The 22,463-nt window shown below is 46.0% G+C and overlaps 3 protein-coding genes and 1 non-coding gene across 4 annotated transcripts in view; 1 reads left to right on the forward strand and 3 right to left on the reverse strand.

The window, feature by feature from the left end:
• Positions 1-225: 225 nt before the first annotated feature.
• On the reverse strand, positions 226-2,092 carry LOC135390132 (CWF19-like protein 1). Its single transcript, XM_064620125.1, has one exon. It carries the CDS (start codon positions 1,935-1,937, stop codon positions 378-380), a length of 1,560 nt encoding a protein of 519 aa, XP_064476195.1. The 5' UTR covers positions 1,938-2,092; the 3' UTR covers positions 226-377.
• Positions 2,093-2,437: 345 nt separating this feature from the next.
• The window catches only part of LOC135390142 (ADP-ribosylation factor-like protein 13B), a 288,978-nt gene continuing 268,952 nt past the window's right edge, over positions 2,438-22,463 (forward strand). Inside the window, exons 1-3 of the mRNA XM_064620132.1 lie at positions 2,438-2,474; positions 4,758-4,828; positions 5,620-5,869. Of these exons, the coding sequence (XP_064476202.1) occupies positions 2,440-2,474; positions 4,758-4,828; positions 5,620-5,869 (356 nt within the window). The 5' untranslated portion in view covers positions 2,438-2,439. The remainder of the gene's footprint in view (positions 2,475-4,757; positions 4,829-5,619; positions 5,870-22,463) is intronic.
• On the reverse strand, positions 17,071-18,558 carry LOC135390133 (very long chain fatty acid elongase AAEL008004-like). Its single transcript, XM_064620126.1, has one exon. It carries the CDS (start codon positions 18,550-18,552, stop codon positions 17,689-17,691), a length of 864 nt encoding a protein of 287 aa, XP_064476196.1. The 5' UTR covers positions 18,553-18,558; the 3' UTR covers positions 17,071-17,688.
• On the reverse strand, positions 20,780-20,852 carry Trnat-ggu (transfer RNA threonine (anticodon GGU)). The gene has a single exon. It is a non-coding gene; the product is annotated as a tRNA-Thr (tRNA).

Consider the following 22,463-nt stretch of genomic DNA (forward strand, 5'->3'; position numbering starts at 1 on the left):
ACACCCCCCTAATTTTTCCCTGTGTACTACTGTTACAATGTAACTGTGCCCCCCCCCCCCCCCAAGCTTGCGATTCTGGATAAATCACTGTATCTCGCCAACAGAAAATATCCAACATTTCTCTCCAAATACACACCATATCTCCCTGCACACATACAATATTCAAACTGTTATTCTCAAACTTACTGAGTGTGGCAAATAGCCAGTCCAGGTAAAAAAAGTTGATGCAGTATCAAAGGCACGTTTGTAATAACCCAAAGCATCTGTACAGAAGCATCGGATTCAACAGGAAAGGCCGTGTAATGAGAGTCTCATATTTACGCAATATTTTTAGGAATAAAAAACAAAACAAAAAAAAAACTCAAAACGAGCATCATTTACATCAGCGTAAAATCAAAGGGGTTAAATTCCTCGCGGAACCGCGCTACAACCTCAGATTCTTCGTCTTTTGTCATCTTGCAGTGCCTCCAGTCGACCCTGTCAGGAATGTCCAACAGTTCTTCGCACGCAAGCACTTCCCTCCCGAACTGCAAAGGAAAGCTTTTTCGTATCCGGTGCAGCAGCTTTGTGCCTTCGACCTCGACGTAGAAGTATGGCCTGCCAGCACCAACAATTTGCCGCAGATCTGAATTCTGGGGAATCTCATCGAGATCCAAGCCAAGGGACTGGCCGTAGTCAACGAAGACAGACCTTGCGCGGGGAACGAGAGAAGCCGGCAGTGGAACGACTTGGATCTGAAGGTGCGAACTGCGATAGTTGCGTTCGAAAAACACTGCTTTCTTCTTCTTTGCCCCGTAACACTTTTGCAGCGCCTCTTTAAACTTCCCGAGTTCTTCCAAAGCGTCTTGATCCATTTCTACTGTCGACTGATGATGTCCGATGGGTAGAATCAGAACGTGATCGTGCGTGAGCGCCCCTTTTGCTAATGCGACGTAGAAGGAATCACCGATACTAATCACGAGATGCTTCTCGACCTCGGGGCTCGCTAGGCAGAACCAACACGGCCCTTGTGGTACGGGATGTTTCTTTTTGTTGTGTTGCCTGTCCCCGTCGTTGTGTTTGCGCTTCTTTTCGGGAACCGGTGTGAGGTCGTAGAAGAACTGGGAATTTTTGTCTTGTTCTTCCGCCTTCAAGTCGTCTTGCGTAAAAGTAAAAGGACACTCTGTGACGTCCGGGGGCTGCTTGACCAGCTCGGCATTTGACAGGGCAACCATGGGCACTATTGTGAATGCATACAACCACTTCGACTTGGCAGCATTATTTACGGAGGCAACTGAAATGAAACGTGACGCGTGTCGTGCTGGTTCACGAAGAACCTGGTGATTTCTGTATGGCAACCGGTCGTAGTAACAGCTACTGGACGAGCTGAAGTGATACCTGGGACGAGTGAAATAGGCAAGCATCGCCGTGGCATTTGATGCGTCGTACTGGGATTCTTCGACGCCCTGTCCGTACTTTGTCACCCCCTTCGGCCACTGTGACGTCAGAAGAATGTCCACACCACGAAAACCAGGCTCGTCGATGAAGGGTGATATGAACTGCAGAGCCTCAGTCTTCGAAAATGTGTGAGCTCCAGACTGTCCGTCTGGGTTCTCGACTCCCGAAAAGTAGGCTAACTTCAAGCCAGAGCTCCCTGTGAGAACACCCTTCTTGCCTAAGTACATTACGTTGGGGCAAAGGTCGAATCCGTCACTCGTTTCAAATTCGGCCACAGACGATTCCCGCTTCGGACCCAAAATGTACGTTTGAACAGGAACTTTTCGGATTTCTGATTTGTATTCCTCCCATTCAGAAAGGTCATCTCCAAAAAAGTCACCAACACAGAGGAGCATGTCAAATGGACCGTTCTTTTTGTTTACGTTTGAAACCCTATCGAAAAGTTTGTGAAACTGCCCGTTCACATCGCCGCACACCAATATCTTTAAAGGCGTACCCATGATTGCAGCGACGTAGTTGGTTTCTTCTACGTCTCACCGAATTCACACCAACAACATGATCAGATCGCTTACATAATTGTGATCCTAAACACAACGTTGAGTCGTCGACGTTCGTACACTGCAAGCGCCATTTTCTGAGGTGGATTGTTTTGTTGTCTCGATATCGGATGCAGAGGCAGCTACCGAATTGGATTAGATTGGCTTGGCCAAGCATGTGGCGGGGCAAGATTGTGGCCAGACCAGTTGGACAGCAGCAGACAAGAACGTTACTTTCGTATTAAAAAAAAGAAGAAAAAACGCTCCAAATAAACTTTAATATTGGTGTTGCATTGCAAATGCATGGTTCACAAACACAGTTCGAAAGAAGCATTCTCAGAAATATTCATAGACGAAGCCCCATTTGTCTTGATGTGCCCACCTGTGTCATGCGACTCTTGTGGTTACCATGGAGACAGCATTCTGTTTATTCGTCCGGTATGCTGTCAAGGGTCCATGTGATACAATGGGAGTACCGCTTTGTACGCAGCAACATCGAAAGTATGTGATTTGTGTGACATCTTGGTGGACTATACATGCATGTGCGCCTGTTTTCCACTGACACTTGATCAAAATTGACATATGTATTGTACTTGTTATCGCGGAATGGCACTGAAATGCCTTGTACATTATCACAACACCGAAAACTTTGTGAAGCCACCGTATATGTGACAACCATCACGGGAACATACGTTTTACTTTCTTATGCACGATCAAAAATGGAAATAATAGTATATCTAACAGCGTAAGGTAATGACCACATATACAGGAAGTTCATTGGCAAGCGAAATTCAGTTCCTGCGACTGCTAATAAATTTCGCGTCTCCACGAAAACGTGCGGCAAGTAGTTACGCTGGAAAACAGTCACTCATGCAACACATTTTTAGAGCGTGTGCTTTATATATTTAACATGCAGCGGAGTATATCCATGGTAGATGGTCTATTTGCAACGTGTTCTGCCATCACACCGTAAGTTGAAGCACACAATGAGTAGCTTGACATCGAAGGCGGCGTGCGTGTGATGTTGTAGCCAAGAGCACAGGGTTTGCATTCGCTAACTGTTACATCGAGGTGACAATACAATATACACGAGATAACCACACCGTAGCGAGGAAAACTGCGATACGTAATTGATTTTTTTATCTCGGTGAAACTAATCTACGGCGCTTTTCTTTCTTCTGTCTTAATGAAAGTGAATGAACGGGACACACATTATCTCCAGCCGTGATCTAACCTTTGTGCGTTTTTGAACTTTGCAGCTTTAAAGGGACACTGAATCGCAAACATTGTGGAACGAAAGGTGCCGTTACCTTGACAAGAAAACAAAAGGAAAGGGATATGGGTTGTTTGCAACTGCCTGCTAAAATGACGTAACGGAAGGTGCAGTGTCACGCGAATTTACGCTCCCGGTTCTGCTGAAGTAGCATGGCGTCAGCGTGTTAAAATGGGCGTATGTTCTGCGCTTACCTGCACTAATTCTTGCGGAAAAAGGACATAAAAAATGTACCGCGTACCGTGGGATCCTTCGCCTTTGGAAAAATATCACCAGCGCAAAAGAAAATTGAAGTAAGGGCTGGGTGTTGGCACTGCCGTGCCAAATGTCGTCACCAAATGCCGTGCTGTGTACTTACCATGTTGAATTGTGCGTGGCTGTGATAACATATTATAAACTCATAACGTGAAAATAATTTAATTAAAGTCACAACTTCGTCCAAAACTAGATGGAAACGACTTTTGAAGACTAAACAGCACAGAGCATAAACAACAGAAGTTTAATGGCTGCAAACATGGAAAACAGAATGAGAACTGTGAACGTGAGAAACTGATTCGTCATCCTTCATCGTTCTTATCACACGTGATATATCTAACAACGACTACGTACGCGTATGATCCCCGGAGTGCAGAAGACTGCTGCGTCAAAAAACTGCCTGTATACATCTTTTGTGCCGTATCTGAAATGTTGCTTGTTATCTTTGTTATCTGAAACGTCAAATTGACCGCGTTGTAACGGAATATTTCGCACTGCAAAAGTTCACGATTTCAAACCGCGCGCAAGCGGAACCGAAACATGCACGAAGTGTCACCAAATCTAAAATTTGCCACGAGAAAAGTGCGCGCAAACTATTTGTTAAAGTAACTTACTCGCCTTTTTTTTTTTGGGGGGGGGGGGGCAGGTTTCCCAGGCGAAACCATCTTGGTTGTCGTTTATGCCAGGGTTTGTAACCTTTTGCTTTGTTCCGATCGAGCGAAACTAAAATGTCGGACCGGAAGTTCAAAGTCCCAGTGTGCGTATAGCGCCACCTCTCAACTTGAAAGCCACTTTTCCTCACCTTCTCGGGAAGGTCGACAATGCGGAGAAGCCTCGGATTGGTCCCCTCGAACGATTTGTCCAATCATGGTGGGAGAGCGTTTGAGGAGACCTATCAGGTGGTATCTCGGCACTGTCGCGCTTCTTGAGAAGGGGAGGGAGAGAAAAAAGGCGTAGATTGCGTTTTTTTTTTCTCTCTCTCTATCGATCATAAACTACGAAAGACGTATCCCGTTCCTTCTGTGTTGGTGTAAACGTAAATGAGTTTTGTGTTGTCCTCTTCGTATTGTGTATCCCTCAAACTCAAGTAAATGTTACCTCTTACAACGGCACCCTCTATTCCACGAGAAGATATTTTTTCCCAAAGAAGGTGGGAAGATAATGGTCGAAAGGGGGGGGGGAAGAAACACGTCTTGTACTGTCCGTGTTCAGCATGACATGTATTTATTTATTCTTTTTTAAATTTATTTTTTCAGGGAGATAACACTCTTAATAATCGGACTGGATAATGCAGGGAAGACGACGACAACCAAGCACCTCTTGAGAGGTAAGAGACTGAGCAGGATATTGTCGAAACCAGATATCGTGACTGGTTTTAAACGAATGATTGACACGCTGCATCCAGAATAAGTTCTTTGAAGTAAAATGTTTGATTAATTCGTTTATTAAACTCCGCATGGCTCCGCTAGAGGTCAGCATAATTCTTTGATGCAAGCTACGGACATATCTTAGGAAAGATATAAAGCACGTGTCCTTTCTGTGTGTCTGCGGACAAGAAATGTATTGGCAATTGATGTTCTGAGGCTGGAACACACACGGAAAGGACAGATACATACAAAGCCTCAATTGCATAAGAAATTAATGATGAAAGAAGATGTGGGGTCGAGTCCTACAGCTAACTGACCCTTTCAGTGACTTTCTTCTTTCATCATGAAGAAATGTGTGTGTCTGAGAGAAAGAGAGGGAGTGTGTGTGTGTGTGTGAGAGAGGGAGTGTGTGTGTATGTGTTGGGAGGCGTACGCCATTTTGTGACATTTGGCATTTATGTTTGTTAATGTCACAAAAAGGCGTACGTCGCGCTCTGTCACTCTTACAACAGAACTTTACCGCGTAGCACGCTGAAGGCCATCCACTGCGCAGACTGACACCGTTAATTACAACTCGTGATTTGCGGAAAGTGCGGGGCTTACGCTTTTTGTGACAATTAACATAACTGCATAAGTGTCACAGAAATAAGTACGCCTTCCCCTCTCAACAAATCAGGGGAAAGTGCAATCTTTCCTCTTAGTTTGGAACAATGAAATCATCCTTCATTTAATGGGCTCGTCTTGCTTTCAGAGGACCCGGATGACGTCGTGCCGACTGTAGGGTTCTCCAGAGGGGAGTTTCAGCATTCGTGTTGCAACGTGACTGTGTACGACTTAGGGGGTGGCAGCAGAATACGTTCCATCTGGAAGAACTATTACAGTCAAGTGCACGGTGTTGTGTTTTGTGTGGACGCTTCTGCGCCAGAAAGGGTTCAGGAATGCGGAGACGTTTTAGCTCAAGTGCTACAGGATCCCTACATCAGCGGAAAGCCACTACTCGTGTAAGTCACCTTTCGTACTTTTTTTTATATGTGTGTGTGTGCGCGTGCATGTTTCATGCCTATAGCCTTTCGTAACCGTAATGAGACGTATAGACGTGGAACGACGTCTTAGGAAAAAAAAAAGAAAAAGAGAGAAACTTACGATGAAATAAATAATTATTCAGTCTTGTGTGCTTTGTAGAACTGCACTTTAACATGAGCAAGCTCCCGGTTCGATTCTGCATGGCAGCTAATCCTTCTTTCCTACAAATAGGACAATGAAAATTATATAATAACGCTGCTGGTAACGTTCTTTCGAGGTAAATAACCCACTCCGCCTTTGGGTAGCTTGAAAAACTTCCACGCCACTTTCTGAATTTTACCGCAATGCCAACTTCTCAGTGGTAAGGATCCTCGATAAATGCGATTCACAACCTGCATTAAGTAGGAACGGGAACTCGCGCGTAAAAAGTCGAGTGAAGTAACAATACTAACTGCTTATCATTATTGTGGGTATAATCCAAGTCCCTGGAAGCTATCGAAATAACCATTCGATACTCCCTGTTCCTTTTGTGTGCGTGTGTCACGTGCACAACCAGGTAGAGAAGCTGCACAGGAGCCAAAAGTGTCACGACTCTATATACACTATACGCGTCCAAACCAAAAACGGTTTCACTGAGTGAGAGCGACCGAAACGGAAGTGGATTGACTTCTTTCACGCGTTTTGGCGGCATTCAAGTAACGTGGAGTGCTCGCCGACGTAGAGGAAGACGGGGCTAGTTGCAACACTTTTCACATCTTATTTTTCAAATGGAATATTTGCAGAAACGTACAAAATGAATTTCTTTAGAGCACTTCCAGTGAACTCACATTTTGTAAGATGGTTTGAACAGAACCAAGCTCTCTCCTCGTGTATACACATCCACGCACACTAGGCAGAACGTGTCATCGTCTGAGCTGTCACCTCCACAGGCAATGCCCACAGAGCTTTCCTCGACTGCCGCTGTTCCCCTGGCATTATCTCATCCCTTTCCTTTTCTTCCTCCTCGCTAACGATTCCCGCTCCAACTACTCCAACTATGTACTCCAACTCCAGCAAACCTTTCTTCTTCATCTTCAAACATCTTTTTTGTCCGCTGACTTTGAACTAGATTTTCGGGGTTTTGCTCTGCCTTGGCTGGCCTGGCGTCCTCAAGCGAGAAGCTCATCGCAGTCCCAGTGCCACAGTGTGCCATGTCACTGACGCCACCGCTTAGAGTGCTATCCTTTTTGGAAGGCGACAGCGCGGCAGTCGATGAAGTCGGCTCAGATTCGCCGTATAGGCGACCTGCGGTTCGCTAGAGGCGCCACTAGCTATTGTGGTACAGCGCCCCTCACGGAAAGCGCGCGCATAGTCATGCTGTAGAGCGACCAGTCGAGTGTGTTGTGTTTGTGCTTACGTATGGCTGAAATTTTCTACGCTGATTTTTTATTGACTTGCATGTGTTAACACACTAAATAATAATTGGGAAACGTACACGTAAGGGAGGTCTGCAGTATGGCTAGCCATATGTTGCACGTGCAGCCACGTATAGGACTGCGGACAATTTTGAGCACCTCGGGTGCTCAGCAAAAGCCTACACGCTACTACCTGAGCTACCGAGACCAGCAGTGCACGAAATGGCAATCCATTCATAGTAACAACTCCCAGTCCCTACACTAAGAGACTAAACAAAAACATGGCTTTAGCACAGGGCTAATCAAATTCATCAGCACAGAACATATGTGGAATACGTCGCTCATGTAGGGCACAAGTGTGACCAGAATTCGAGTATATTACGTATATTTACGTGTACTTACTTATTTTTATTTATATACCAATTATTACTTGTGATATATTGTACGGCAGGTCCACTAAATTGATGTCTCCCACTAAGAAGGGTGGCATGACTAACACGGCGTTCATTGACTCCACGTCTGCACGTATCCCCGGAAATCCTTGTCACTGAACCACATCGCCATTTTGCACATGCTTCAGGAAGCCAGCGTTCACAATGATGTAGAAATATGTAGCCCGGCCACTGTACGTTTTCTAAATGAATGGTAACATGCCTCCTGTCCTTCGATGCCTCTTGTCGGCCGCGTTCATATCGTGACGTGCTAGGAGGTATGCATCAGGAAAGGCCGTGGAAATATAAAAAGGGCTCCATAACTAAAAACCCGAGACTAGGGGACAAAAAAAGAAAAACGACAACACAGACGGAGGAGGTTGTTGAATTTTCCAGGTTCTAAAACGAGGTAAAAAAACAGAGCAGAAACGGATTCGTGGAAACTCCTCCCGCGCAGGGTCCAACCGTCCAAGTGACCGTCTCGTGTTACACGAGAGAGAAGCGTCCCCGCACGGGATCATATTACCGAGTGTGTGTGTGTTTCTCCGTGTAACGCACGTTTTTTGGAGAGTCTGTCTTGATCCATGCAACCAGTGTCCCTTGTCTAACAGAATATTCTACACCTTGTCTGTGTTGTCGTTTTTTTTTTGTCCCCTAGTCTCGGGTTTTTAAGTTATGGATCTATACCACCAGCTCGCTTCCTACCTCTCTATCCTCTCGTTAAAAAGGGCTGTTTGCAAAATCGCTTGTTTTGTTACTGACGAAATGTACGACGCACTGCATACGACAGTTCTCTACGTTGGTACCCACTTTTCACTGGGCTGCAACACGCGTTTGAAGGATTGTACTCACCTCACCGTGAAATAAAATGTGCCGCACATTGCCGCGCATTTCTAGCCGTAGATAAACTTCGTCAATTCAGTGAACTCTTCTAATCCAACGTTCTCTCCTATCCTTCCCGTTTGGATTTCCGAGAAACGGTTCACACGAGGCGTGGATATCATCGCGTTGTGCGGCAATAGTTGCCCCTCGACGACCACCGATTTTCGTTTTCCATGGCACAACATACGAAGAATTCGACAAACAGAGAATGTGATAGCTAACGAGCCAGCGAAACAGAAGAGAGCTATCGCCACCGCGACAGTGGATATATGCGCTCCCGCCACAGCGTGGCGCAGGCCTATAGGTGCATCCAGAGCCGTATATTAAAAGGGAGTCTGGCCATTAATGGGCCATGCCTATACTTGAAGCTCCAATCCCTTTTTCAGCTTTCTGACCAATGGAGTGTTGAAATATGGGACGCTATCAATCAACCTATCCTCACTATTTGTCCCCCTATCCAACATGGGCAGCGTTATTTTGGGTGGCAAGTGGGTTGGATGGGATTGAAATGGATACCACTCGCTATCTGCAAGACTAGTGGATTTTTTGTGCAAATTTGATGAACACCACCTAGAGTGCGTGGGGCACGTCGGGAACTGTCGACTGCTTCGTCGGCGGTGTACCGCTGCCGGCAAAACCACCTGCTGGGGTCACATTCTGTCGTGGGTACGATTTTGAAACAAATCTACATGAATAGTTGGAATATAAAAGGCAAGAATGATTATATCCATGAAGTCCAGCAGTTAAATACAAGATTGTACAGTATAGTGCCGTTTTTTGTTATGATTTCGTTGTGATCGGCGCGATCGCCGTGTTCACTAGGCCTAACACCGGCGACAAAACGTATTATTTTCGGTTAGATATCGATGGGTGAGCATCGGTCGAAACTGACTTCCAAGAAACGTATATGAGGATATACATTTGCAGCGTAAAATCGGAGTAGTATGTGAAAAATTTTTGTCACGAAATCCCTGCTTCACTGTGTTTGTTCTCGTCGCCATTTTGGATGGCAGTGAGGTGTCATGGCGACCCCCTTGATAAAGAGCAAACCAATCAGTGGGGCGAAACTGTGATTAACATGTCGAGCCTCTCTTTGTGACTCCTCCCAATGGCCAGACTCCCTTTTAATATACGGCTCTGGGTGCATCCAGAGCCGTTTATGATGTGAGTTTGGCCACTCTGTGATCTTTTGCCGCTCGGAGATGGGGAGCCTCCGTGACGTCAGAGCCATCATCGCTCCACCCACTTGACCGGGATGAAAGGCCATAGGGGCGACACAAACCCGCCATTGTTGTAACTACCCTCAAGCGGGTGCTTTTGGCAAAACTGCCATCTTGTCCTAGTCGCACGTCATAGAAAACGTCATTTTGAGGTCATGTGACTTTGTTTACATGTCGTTTTGCCGCTTACCGACATATTTCCGTCGTCATAACGCCAAGAGATGAACGTATTTTGCCAGCGTAAGCTATGCGGCGCTTCTTCCGCAACGTGGTAGCCCATTTCTCCTTAGTTTGAGTACATCGCATCGGCTCAGTGACTCAACGCGCGGTCGTCATCACATCTTTGGAAGTCGTCAACAGTACGATGCCTTATATGTGCGAAACTGCACGTTCTACTGTGAGATTATCGGATAAAAATAATTACCGCGATCGAAAGACATCCAAAACGTCGCGCAGAAACAACAACCGTATTGTTTACAAACGGTTTGGCCGCCGATCACGGGCGCCGCCATCTTTAAGATCACGTGAGCCTTGACGTTTGCTGTGACGTGCGACCAGGACCTGTCCAGGATGCATTGCGTTCGCCCAGCACGCTTTCGTCTGCAGAGCAATACATTGGATGCCACATAGAGTTAATATAGGAAGAGTCTAGAGAACGTACTTGGCGCGCCGTCAATGGGATTCTCCTATCCCCGAGCGTGACTGCCCGGGCGCAGCCATCCGTTGGTCATGGACAGTGTTAGTGGACGAATTTCAGCTCCCTAACTACAGCGGAGTTGCTCCGTTTGTTGCCAACATTGTGCAGTCACGTGGGATGACAAACTCGGGAACGAGCCGATGGAGGCAACGGCGTCCACCGTAGGAAGCGAGGTCAGCCGTGTAATTGCGTTGAGAACGCATGGATCTTCGGGATACGTGCAGAATTGAGTAGTGCTATCGGAATCACAAGGTAAACGTTGCCATATCAAACGTGAATCATATCTTATCTATGAGATTACCTGCGACACCGCCAACCCTTTGCTTCCCACCGACATGACCTTCCATGACCAACGGATGGCAGCTCCCGTATGGTCACGCTCTTTTGAGCGAGTCCGACCCTCCTGGGATGCCACCCCTGTGTGAAAGGCGAGCCGCGGCGGCATTTCAAGGCGATAGCTCTGATCCAAAATGGCGCGACTGGCCTTGGCGACTCCCATCGTGTGACGTCAAATGGCGCGTTTTGAGACAGGTTCCTCCCAATGGCCAAACTCTCCTAATAAAAGGCTCTGGATGCATCCCAGAGCCTTTTAGAGCCAACTGGGGGTGGTTCGTCAAGTACGGCGGCAAAACGACATTGCATGGGGACAACACTGTGTCTGAAGCAAAAAACGTTGGCTACGGCTTTGCTACGCAGCCATCAGGAGCAGCAAGTTAGTTGGGAACATAAATAAATTTTGCCGTGTATTCTCACGAGCGACATCCTCACGGAATATTCTAGTGGAAGAAAAAAACAAAAACAAAAAAGAATGCTCACGGAGCTCAAGGAGTTCCGTCCAGTATTATGTTGAGCATTCACACGGTGAAAGAACATCGGGAGTGCCGTATTGCGCACTTTGCAGACGACACTTGGCAAATGACACCGTCACGGTCTTTTCCTGTCGTCTGCCACGGAATATATTGGGCTGTGTCGCAGGATATTCCCCATGATTAGCAGTGTACGTGAAGACACGACGTTGAGCGCTCGCGCACACGTGACAGCAGAAAGCTATAACGTTTTTCACATTTTCTGCTGGGGTATTCTAGGGAATGTCGCTCGGGTGAATACACGGTTTCCTGACGAATGGGGCATTATATCGCACAGAGCCGTCGCAGTGCTGTGTATACCAAAGGGAGTCTGGCCATTAGACGGGGCCTAAAAAAGAGCCTGGACCTGTCAATAAAATTGAACGTTTTTCATTGGCTGATGTTTCCTATGCGGGCCGCAATGACACCAAAATTTTCCCGAAAATGGCGGCGTAGCTTGGAACGCCGAAGCGAGTATTTTATGACAATTTTTTTAAAAATAAAAATTACTTAAATTCTATACCGTTAGTGTACATTCTGTTGCAGTTATCTCGCAAATCACCTTTAAATTACGCTCCAGTCGATGTTTACGCGAAAAGAATACGTTTCGTCGTCCTGGTTAGGCCTAGCAAAGACAACGATCGTTAGGCAAATAGCAAGAAAAGCGGAACGAATGACAATAAATTTGCATTTTATGTCAGACTTTTATTCATATACAATTCTTTGCCCGTTCACGATTCAATCTTGAAGGAGCCAGAAGAAGAAATATCGACGGCTCTCGTCCTGAGGCAATTCCCTTCATACTTCCCTACGGGTTCGCTGGATTTCCACCCATCGATGATTCAATCTTGTTACGTTTTATAGTTAAAATGCGTATAAATACGGGCAGTCTGTTCCAACAATCGGTTCTGCCACGGCCAACCACTTCTGCTAGCAAGCACTTCTGCTGTTCTGCGTCTTCCCGACATGTCCCTCTCCATCCAGATCACGCCGATAAAAGTGGACGCAAAATGCATTATATTGGTAGGTCGTCACGGAATATGCTGTTCAATCTAGTTCAATCCAGTTTCCCGAAAATTTCGGCACAAGTGGTACATAGCTTGGATAGCCTCGGATTAATAGCGAACTGTAGCGTGTGATTGGCAAGGTAGTTCAAAAAGTGGGCCAGACTCCGTTTGGCACTCACAGCGCTGTTTTATCGCAGTTTTGCTTGGAAGTAAAAAAATATCAAGTGTCATATGCATATTTCTTGTTGTGCTGTGTCAACATGCAGCAAGCTGTTAATCTACGCCATCAACATAAACTGCCTTACGGTGCGTTTAAGCAGAGGCTCCCTCTGGAGCGCGAAAGGCGCTACTGAGCGCACCCGTTTATAACACAATACGTGTCGGGCGGCGCAGCAACTTCTTTTCCTGGTGTCATTGTGGTGCTCATGACGTCAATCACAATGCTAATCGTCGAGATATCGACAGCGAACGTCCTCCCTTCTTGTATAGCTCTGGATGACCCCAAGGCAAGAACCACGTCTGGAACCTCGATGAGCATATGTTCAGGGTGTTGAATGCGACTGATTTTGTTTTCCTTTCATAATGAATCAGTACTCTTGTCCAATTATGAAAGATATCCTAGCAGGAATATCGCATTCATATATAGTGTTGCGAGTTCAATCTACGTGGCTTTTGACGTGAATACGTCTGATAAATTGGCACATTAAAATTATATACTGTTCAGTGAAACTACTATCTTTATTTGAACTCTCTCCATTCATGCCACGTATTCACGTTAAAAACTTGCGGCTGTGTCCCGACACAGCCTACCCCCATTTTTTATTATCTTTCCTGGAGTGCTTCTTGAAGCGCCGTGAGCGTCATTTGAACGCAATTAATTGATAAGTATATTCGTACTCGTTACAGGGATAAATGAGCGAAGTACCGGTTTCAGTTCATTCGCGCAAGATTTGTACTCTAGATCCTCCACAAAGGAGGGAGACCCATCATCTTCTGGCTCAAACGGAATGCCGCGTTTCAGTGTGGCGTCGATATTGCTAAACGTTCGGAACCGGAACCGGAGAGCCCGGTTGTAGGTAGAACATCTTCAAGTGCCCTCAGCGCCTTGTCGGACGACGGAGGGCCGAACAGTTTCGCCATGTCGAAGGCTCGGGAGTCCACACGAGAGAGGCTCGCCACGAAAACCCTTCGAGCATCAACGTATTTCCGACACCTGAGAAGGATGTGTTGTGCACAAAGTCATCAAAACGAATTTCGGACATTTTCCTGGTCAGACCACTCTCGCTTTAAAAAGTGAACCCGATTCGAAGCTTGCGCCTTTGAAGGTCAGCCAAAGGCATTTCTTCCGCCGTAGCCTTCAGGTTTGCAAATGTGTACGTCCGATGGAGGAGGAGAAGAGGAAGTAATGACGCTGTTTGCGGGCAGTATGGCATTATTCGAGGAAATGCACAGTGATATTTCTACACTTTTTTGTGTGTGTAAATGGGGGGGGGGGGATATATTTATTACGAAAAAAAAGAGGCAGGTAAAAAGGAAAGGTCAGCCAGGCAGAAGCCGACTTGCTATTCTTTGAAAAAAAAAAAAAAAGGAAAAAAACAGAAACAGCCTGCAACGAGTCAAAGATACCTAAATTCCTAACATCCTGCCCTGTCAAATACTGTTTTTAACTCAGGTTATCAGGTTATCGTCTATAATGTAATTACTTGCTGAGCGGAGCTGTGAAACCAGCATATTTTTTCTTTCACAAATTAAAACGCCACTATAACATATATTCCCACTTCAAATGGGGTGTAAAAATCGTGTCTTCCCACTTCGCCTATTGCCATTTCGCCTAATGCTTTTTAGCGGATTATCTCGCCATCCCTTAGGAAGTTCACCAACTTACAACTCAAGGGGGTCCCGTTTGGCCTAATGTATGCTGCAGACAGTCCCACTTCGCCTACTGATCCCTGTCACGTGAGGAAAGAAGGCGGTCCACTGGCGTGCTGCCAAAAGTCACTTTCACATCTTCACATAACTTTACAACCTCGTTGGTTTTATTCAAGCATAGCAATGCGTTAGATGCATTTTTTAATACTTTCTGAAAAGTAAATGCGAGAAATTTGTTCGGGAAGTCAAAGTGAACTACGCATCTCCACGTAACAACTTTATCCCTTTGCTAGTTCTATTCAAACGTGCCGCCAGAAGTCACCTTACCTGTTATATATTTCGTATCTCTGTGCTAAACTAATGAGGTCTGTCACAGGTCACGTGCACAGGGATCACGTCACGACCATCTGGTTGGTCACGGCGTACCCTTCGCCATGCCTTCGTGTTCCCTCCGCTCTTTTCACGAGTGGAGTTTTTTTGTTTTTTTTGAAGTGAGCAAAAATAAAAAAAACTGCCTTTTTTTTCATTCCAAGTCCAATTCCCTGAGCCGCACGAAAGACCTGTGTCCCTGCTAGTGATTTGCAAAGTGGTAGCAGGTAGTGGTATACCCAGAATTTCGTCCTTGCGGGGGTGTTGGGTCGTGCAAGGGAGTGCATTTACATGCTTTTCACTCAATATCGCGCAATCTCACAAGATTTTAGTGGGTCTCCTCCAAGGGGGGGATGTTAGGGGGTGTAGGGGGGGTCTGGATAAATCACAGGTAGCAGGTCCATTTCCGTGTCCAGTCTGTATGGAAACTTATCCCTTTTTTACGTCAAACATTCATCTATCTATCCATTCATGAATCAACGAAAACGTTTTACTCTATAACAATCGATTCATTTTTTTATTAGTGGTATCGCACACACCTTCGTTTGCAAATGTAAAGGTCCTTGTTTCAGACGACGTAAGGTTGTCGTCGGACGAGCGCATTCATTTCTTGCAAACGTCACAATCGGGGCGGGGCATGTAAGTAACGCCCACTTGTCGACAGTCCCGTTTTGCCCTAATGAGATCGCACATCAGTCCCATTTCGCCTAACGCCAGTTACCCCTCCCGCCTCTTTAATCCGATAATCCGGATTAGGCGAGATGGGAATAGGCGAAATGGGATGTAACCGTAAAAATACCAGCTAAATTTCTAACTTCCTGCCCTGTTAAACACTGTGTTTTTAGCTCAGGTTATCGTCTTACTTGCTGAGCGGAGCTATGAAACCAGTATATTTTTTCTTTCACAAATTAAAACACCATTATGACATATATTCCCATTTCAAATGGGGTGTAAAAACGGTGTATTGGACGTAACACTTCTTTCAACACCTCACTTTTAACCCTTGATGATCGACGTTGTATAAAATGTGGTATATGTCGACATCACACATTTAGTAATGCTCTTCTTGCACCCTTTGCTTCAGTCTGCGGGATAGAAATGGGTGTTTTTATAAGAACACTCCTGTTTTAAGCGGATAAGGGTGAAAAATGATTTACTGTGTGTTTACGCCAACAGATCCATAGGTACGGAGCGTGTCGAACTGCTGCTGACAAGAAATTAGTTAGCACGCCAATCTGTGCTTTGTTTCGGGACTATTGAACGACATGACACGGTTTATTCTGTTGTTTGCACGACACTGATGCAGCATAATCCATTGAAAGTAATATTGCGCAGGTGTAATCTGGCAACGATTCCCCCCTCTCTCTCTTTGTGGAGCTCTGCGAAATTAATCACTCCGTTGAGAAGATAACCGCCACCCACCCCTTCCAACACCTCCTATATAGATAGCAGAAGGCCTGCGCAGACGTGACACAACGTCACACAGGAAAGCCTGCTGTGGATGCTGCTATGACGTCAATGAAAGAGCGAACAAGGTGCTCGAAGCAGCTCTCAAAGCCAGGGTGGCCGCCATGTTTAGTTTTGGAATGCGTTCAGTGTCAGAGGGGAAGTGATGCTATAGGCACTATAGGTAGGAACGCCTCTGCCAGGGGGCGTGCAGCACCGGCGAACGAACGCGGTATCAGTAACGCTAGGGCAAAACGATAGGCCCTGGTATCGTTCCTCCAACCTATAGGCGCGCTACTCTATACTACAATAAATAGATACATGCCAAGTAACATATTCTTCTCAACTGGAAACGCTAGAGCTCTCACACACAGAGCTTTGTGTCGTATTTGTTTCGTCGATTTGCGTGGTCGGCTCACATTGTTTCGCTACGTCAAGTCCGCACCAACTAGCCTACATTTCCGTTTAGTCCAAAAGGGCTATCTCAAAAAGCGCAGACTCAACGGCTTGTAGACGAAAGGCGCTCCATCTCCTTGCTTCATTACGTACACGCATAATGTAGGCGTGTCGTCTGCTTCAACCACTTGCCTCAGTAGATTTCTCTCTCTCTCTCTCTGACACACACACACTAAGGGTCGATTCACACGATGCAACTTTAGTTGCGCGCAACCAGGTTGCCCCACCAAGTTGCACCGTGTGAACGCGAAGCTGGTTGCGCAACTCGAGTTGCAGGAGTTGCAGAGCCGATCGCTTCACGAGCGATTTCTCCTGCAACTCTAGCTGCAACCTGTCAATCACACGGCTCCGCCTTGCAAGCGCGACCAATCAGGAAGACTTCCATTTGTCAGTTATTGCAGCGGCAGTACGCGAGACGATGAAATTATCACTAACCAGTGGAAACTATGCAAAATTATCAAACTCGCAACGGATTGAACTCGTAACGAGCAGAAGTCGCAGTGCGATTGGACGAAAATGATGACAATGATGTTACCGCGCCATCTGGCGAGCTCGGTGACAACTACGGCATTCCGAGTTGCTCGCCGTATGAAAGGGACCTTTTTGGGGCAACTTCGGTTGCGTGCAACTATAGCGGAAACAGAGTTGCAGCAAAAAGTTGCATCGTGTGAATCGACCCTAACACTAACACAAGAAAAAGCATACGCTTCCTCTTTCAACGAATCAGGAACGACAACAATATCTTGTTTAACGGCTTGTTCTGAGCGTGTCATGCTGTGAAGTTATGTCCCTGTGCAGCGTTTGGAGAAACCATGTGACGAAGTGTCTGTCGAATCACAATCACGTGGTATCATATACCGGCATGAGTCCACAAGTCCACGTCCTCACCTTGGAATGTTGCCCCTTTATTCGGGAGAGGGACCAATGAGGTGGCTCCACGGGCAATAGGGGCAAGACGGAAATAAGAGAGCTGCGCAGACAGCTGGCCAAATTGCATAGCGTATATTGATGGGAGCGCGCTGAAAGCATGGCATGATTTGAATGCGTCACGTCGAATACCGATCAGACCCTGTTTATTCTCGGTGGCCGATTCCCCTTACTGTTCGTAACGTCACGTGAGGACCGAAGCCACGTAATAGTTCGTCGTCTCACTCGCGTCCTCGCGAAACGCGGCGAACAGTCTACGCCTCTTTAACTCCGACACAACCCAGTTGTTTCTCACTTCTCCTCCGCAGAGCACCTTCACCAGTTTTCAAGTCGGCTCTCGTTTTCCGATAAGCGCGAGCGTAAAACTTGACGAACAAGACGAAAAAGAAGGCCACTTGCGGTAAGGTGAATAATATATGCGACAGAGGATACCCGCAGTCTACGAAAACGGGCACCACAGTGTGAACAAACATCGCCACAAACTGCGCGATCTGAAAACCGGTCAAATAGCGCTTCCACCCTAAGAACTTTTGCATATTGGGTCCCATTAGCGACAAAGTGTAATAAAAATACATGACGACGTGCACGAAGCTATTGACAATGACAAGCAGCAAAGACTGGCCGTCTGCACCGTAAGAGACGCCGAACCACCCGCTCAACACCACCAGGACATGATGTACAACGTGAAGGAAGGAGACGTGGCTATCCTTCTTGCGCAACACAAAAAATATCGTGTCCAAGAGATCCGCAATTCGTACCATAACATACCACCAAACGAGGTTCACGATCTCGAGGCTGTTGCGATCCTCGCTGTAAGAGATGCCCTGGCATATCCAGTTGAAAGTTCCGCCGATGTAAGACCTGCTTGCGAACTGGTACACAAAGTAAGTGTTCAGCAGCACCATTGACCCGTTGTATACAAGGATGAGCGGCTTGAGGTGGTCGTACGGCTTGCGGTCTTTCATGTACCGGGGTCCGGCGATTTTGATGACGTAAATGTAGCTGACAAGAATGGCTGTTATGAAAGTGAAGTTCCCGCACAGCGGCCAGTGCTGAGTCCGTGGGTCGGGCCTGAGAAGCGGTTGACCAGATAAGATGGGGCTAATGAGATGAGACATCTTCCGTTGCGGATGGGAACGGCGACAATGTAAATAGCGCCGAGTTTGTGCTTTTATATATAGGCTGAGAAGGCGGGAAGGACGTGGTTGGTGATGCGTGTGGTCAGGTAGATGTATGGGAAATCACACGCAGTTTGAGGTTCCTTCCTTATGGACGGATTCTTGTTGCTGCTTTGCAGTTTCGCCGTGTATTGTTGATTGATTGCTATTGTTATTCATACTGATAGACATATTTTTGTACGCGTTGGGCAACGTGACTTTTCTACCCATTATCATGGACTAATTAAGGACGTTTGATTGGTGGATGGAATCTTGAGAGAGAGAGAGCGAGAAGAAAACAAAGCATCTGAAAGGCATTAATTCACATTCTAATAGATGTGACCAGAGGTGCGTCAAATGTTTAAACTACAGGTGTTTCCGCCCATTTAAATCCGAGTGTCATCTAAATTATTTCACGTAACATCTGCAATAATCCAGGTGCCATTTCATTTAATGCGGGTGCCATTTGATTAATCTAGCACTCTAAGTGTAATCTATACCTCATACTTAAGTCTACCGACTGATAAGGTGTTGTTGATGAGGATTCATGCAGGTGCTGGGCTCACAAAAATAAAAAAATATGGAAGAAACGCCGTCATAAAAAACGTCTGAGCAAGGCTGGATAGTTTGCAGGGATACTTGATGGATACTTTTACATTAGCGATACCTATCCAATCATTAGTTATTTCTGATAATAACTATCTTACTTATAGTGGTAGTGATTGATAACGGGCGAATTGTGCTGAAGTCCATGTGGATCGGGGTTGACTAGCTGATAGGGATTGACCGGTTGATTATGCCTGTTGATATGGAACTATCGACTGCTAAGGATAGATAATTATTAATTATTAGGGATACCAGTAAGATCATTATGACATGGTTGACCGATAACAATTGACAAGGTTATAAGACAGTCGGGACGCATGGACTGTTGAGGAGTCGCTGATACAAGCTCGTAGCCCAAGACGAACGCACAAAGTGATGATGAAAAAAGAAAAGTCACTGCAAACATTAGCCAGCTGTAGGACTCGAATCCACATCTTCTGGATTACCAATTGGGCTTACCAATTGGGCTAAGCTAACCCGCCTCTCCAGTGACTTCCTTCTTTCATCATTAATTTCTTAGGCACTTGAGGCATTGTATGTATTTGTCCTTTCTATGTGTTCCAGCCTCAGAACATCTATTCCCCTCATGCACAAAGGTGACTTTATAGCACTGCAGCAAAGTTTCGCTGAGTGATAACAACTCATATTGGCGCCGAGAAGTTTGGGAGACGCCCCCTGGTGTTCACTGAACGAACCTTGTCGTGGGGATGTCCCCGGGCAGTATTCTCACATTGCATTGCGTATAAAGGCATTGCACGTGTTAGGGGCTGTCCAGCATTGATATTTCCTGGTGATTCATGAAGAAAACGACATATGTGTTCCAAGTAAATCGCATTTTTATTCCAATATGACAGTTTTTACTGTAAGTAACAGAAACGAAACCGAAACGGGGATCCCCACCAAGAGACGGCACAGTGGCGCCCCTAGTGAGGGTCTCGCCGCCAATAGGCTGGCAGGCTGATAACTTGCTGATAAGAAAATAATGAACAAGGTCTCGTGCTCTCATTTGGAAAAACTACGAAAGCCTCTAATAAGCACCTACCGATAAGGAACTGGGGACTGACGAGGGATATCTAATATGCATAACTGCCGACCTGTGGAAATGAGCTGCTGGGTAAGCTACAGCGATGATTGCTTTTTGTTTGGTGTGATCAGAATATGAGACATTCTTTATCGTTTCCTTATCGGATAGTGACGTTATCGGTCCACCAGCTTTTGATAGTTGCTATCACTATGTGAACCTTTGTGCCCAGTTCGAGTGGACAGCAGCTCATTTTAAACTGTATCAGCTAAGTCTTTGTCTACGAGCGCTTATCAGTAACCCCCTCAGCCGATGCGTTCCCATCGTTTCATCAGTGACACCAACAATCTTGTCAGTCGTTATCTGTCAACACAGCCAGTATTGCCTTTATTGCTTCTCTTTATCGCGCATTATCAATCCTTATCAGTCGATACCTTCTTATCAGTTGAGCCCAGGAGTCAATTCAAAATGCATATTTTTAGAATGCGTCCTAATGAATATCGTAACGTTTCTCCACACATTACCAAACTACGATGAAAGATGAAAGTCACTGAAAAGGTTAGCCAGCTGTAGGACTCGAACCCACATCTTCTGGATTACCGGTCCAGGGCTCTACCAATTGAGCTAAGCTAGCACGCCTTCTCAGCGACTTCCAGGTTGCGTCATCTGAATGGACAAACCAGTCACTCTCTCTCACTCATCCTCCTTTCACTCTTACATTTTTGCACACTCATACACACATTCATACGACAGAGATCGACGCAAGCGGCAAATGTTGAACATGGAGAACTGATGTTCTGAGGCTGGAACAACATAGAAGGGACAATCACATACAAGGCCTCAGGTTCCCTAAGAAATTAACGATGAAAGATGAAAGTCACTGAAAAGGTTAGCCAGCTGTAGGTAGCGGTAATCCAGGAGATGTGGGTTCGAGTCCTACAGCTGGCTAACCTTTTCAGTGACTTTCATCTTTCATCGTTAATTTCTTAGGCAACTTGAGGCCTTGTATGTGATTGTCCCTTCTATGTTGTTCCAGCCTCAGAACATCAGTTCTCCATGTTCAACATTTGCCGCTTGCGTCGATCCCTGTCGTATGAATGTGTGTATGAGTGTGCAAAAATGTAAGAGTGAAAGGAGGATGAGTGAGAGAGAGTGACTGGTTTGTCCCTTCAGATGACGCACCCTGGAAGTCGCTGAGAAGGCGTGTTAGCTTAGCTCAATTGGTAGAGGCCTGGACCGGTAATCCAGAAGATGTGGATTCGAGTCCTACAGCTAGCTAACCTTTTCAGTGACTTTCATCTTTCATCGTTAATTTCTTAGGCAACTTGAGGCCTTGTATGTGATTGTCCCTTCTATGTTGTTCCAGTCTCAGAACCAGGTCTCCATATTACCAATCAAAGCGACACAAATCTATTATGTTTCGTGTGTCATATTTCGGCATATTTATTCGGCATATTAGAGAGTTTTAGCAGACCGTTGATAACGTGGCTTGCGTCGAACCGTATCAACCGGAACCAATCAGTGGATAAGATTCTGAGCCACGCACCACTGCGATTGGTTCCGATAAGCAACGACAACTAAACTATCAACGGTATACTAAAACTCACTAATATATCATATTTCACTATTATTCATATTCGCTATTATTCACTATTATATCATATATCCCTTCAGATGGCGCGTCCTTGGAAGTCGCTGGGGAGGTGTGTTAGCTTAGCTCAATTGGTAGAGCCCTGGATCGGTAATTCAGAAGATGTGGGTTCGAGTCCGACAGCTGGCAACCTTTTCAGTAACTTTCATCTTTCATCGTTTATCAGGCTGTCAGCCTTTGTTAGTTGTGGTCACTTAGCGAACCCTTTTGCCAGTTCACGAGACCGCAGCAGCTGAAGTTACTTTGTCATACAGTTTTTGTCTTTTGTTAAAAGCCCTAATCAGCGACACCTCAACACTCTCAAAACAGAACATCACTGCATAGCACGCCGTGCGCCAACCATTGCGACGGCTGATAGGGTTATAGCTCATGATTCGAACAAAGAGGGGGTGTGCGCTCTTCTGCGGTGATTTAGTTAACATGATAATTATTGGTGTGGATGTGGGGTGGAGGGCACAAACCAGAGGATGCGGGCTTGAAACCCACTGCTGGAGCCTCTTCTGCAACGGGCATCATTGATTTGTAAAAGAAAAAAAATGGAGATGTTAGTCTCGAGCCACTCGGGACTGGCTACTCCAGGATGCGTTATTCAGA

This window comes from Ornithodoros turicata, chromosome 3 (genome assembly GCF_037126465.1).
Source record: "Ornithodoros turicata isolate Travis chromosome 3, ASM3712646v1, whole genome shotgun sequence".
Classification (NCBI taxonomy): Eukaryota; Metazoa; Arthropoda; class Arachnida; order Ixodida; family Argasidae; genus Ornithodoros; species Ornithodoros turicata.

Coding starts and splice junctions, on each gene's coding strand:
- LOC135390132 (XM_064620125.1), bottom strand. CDS start 1,937: ATGGGTACGCCTTTAAAGATATTGGTGTGCGGCGATGTGAACGGGCAG.
- LOC135390133 (XM_064620126.1), bottom strand. CDS start 18,552: ATGTCTCATCTCATTAGCCCCATCTTATCTGGTCAACCGCTTCTCAGG.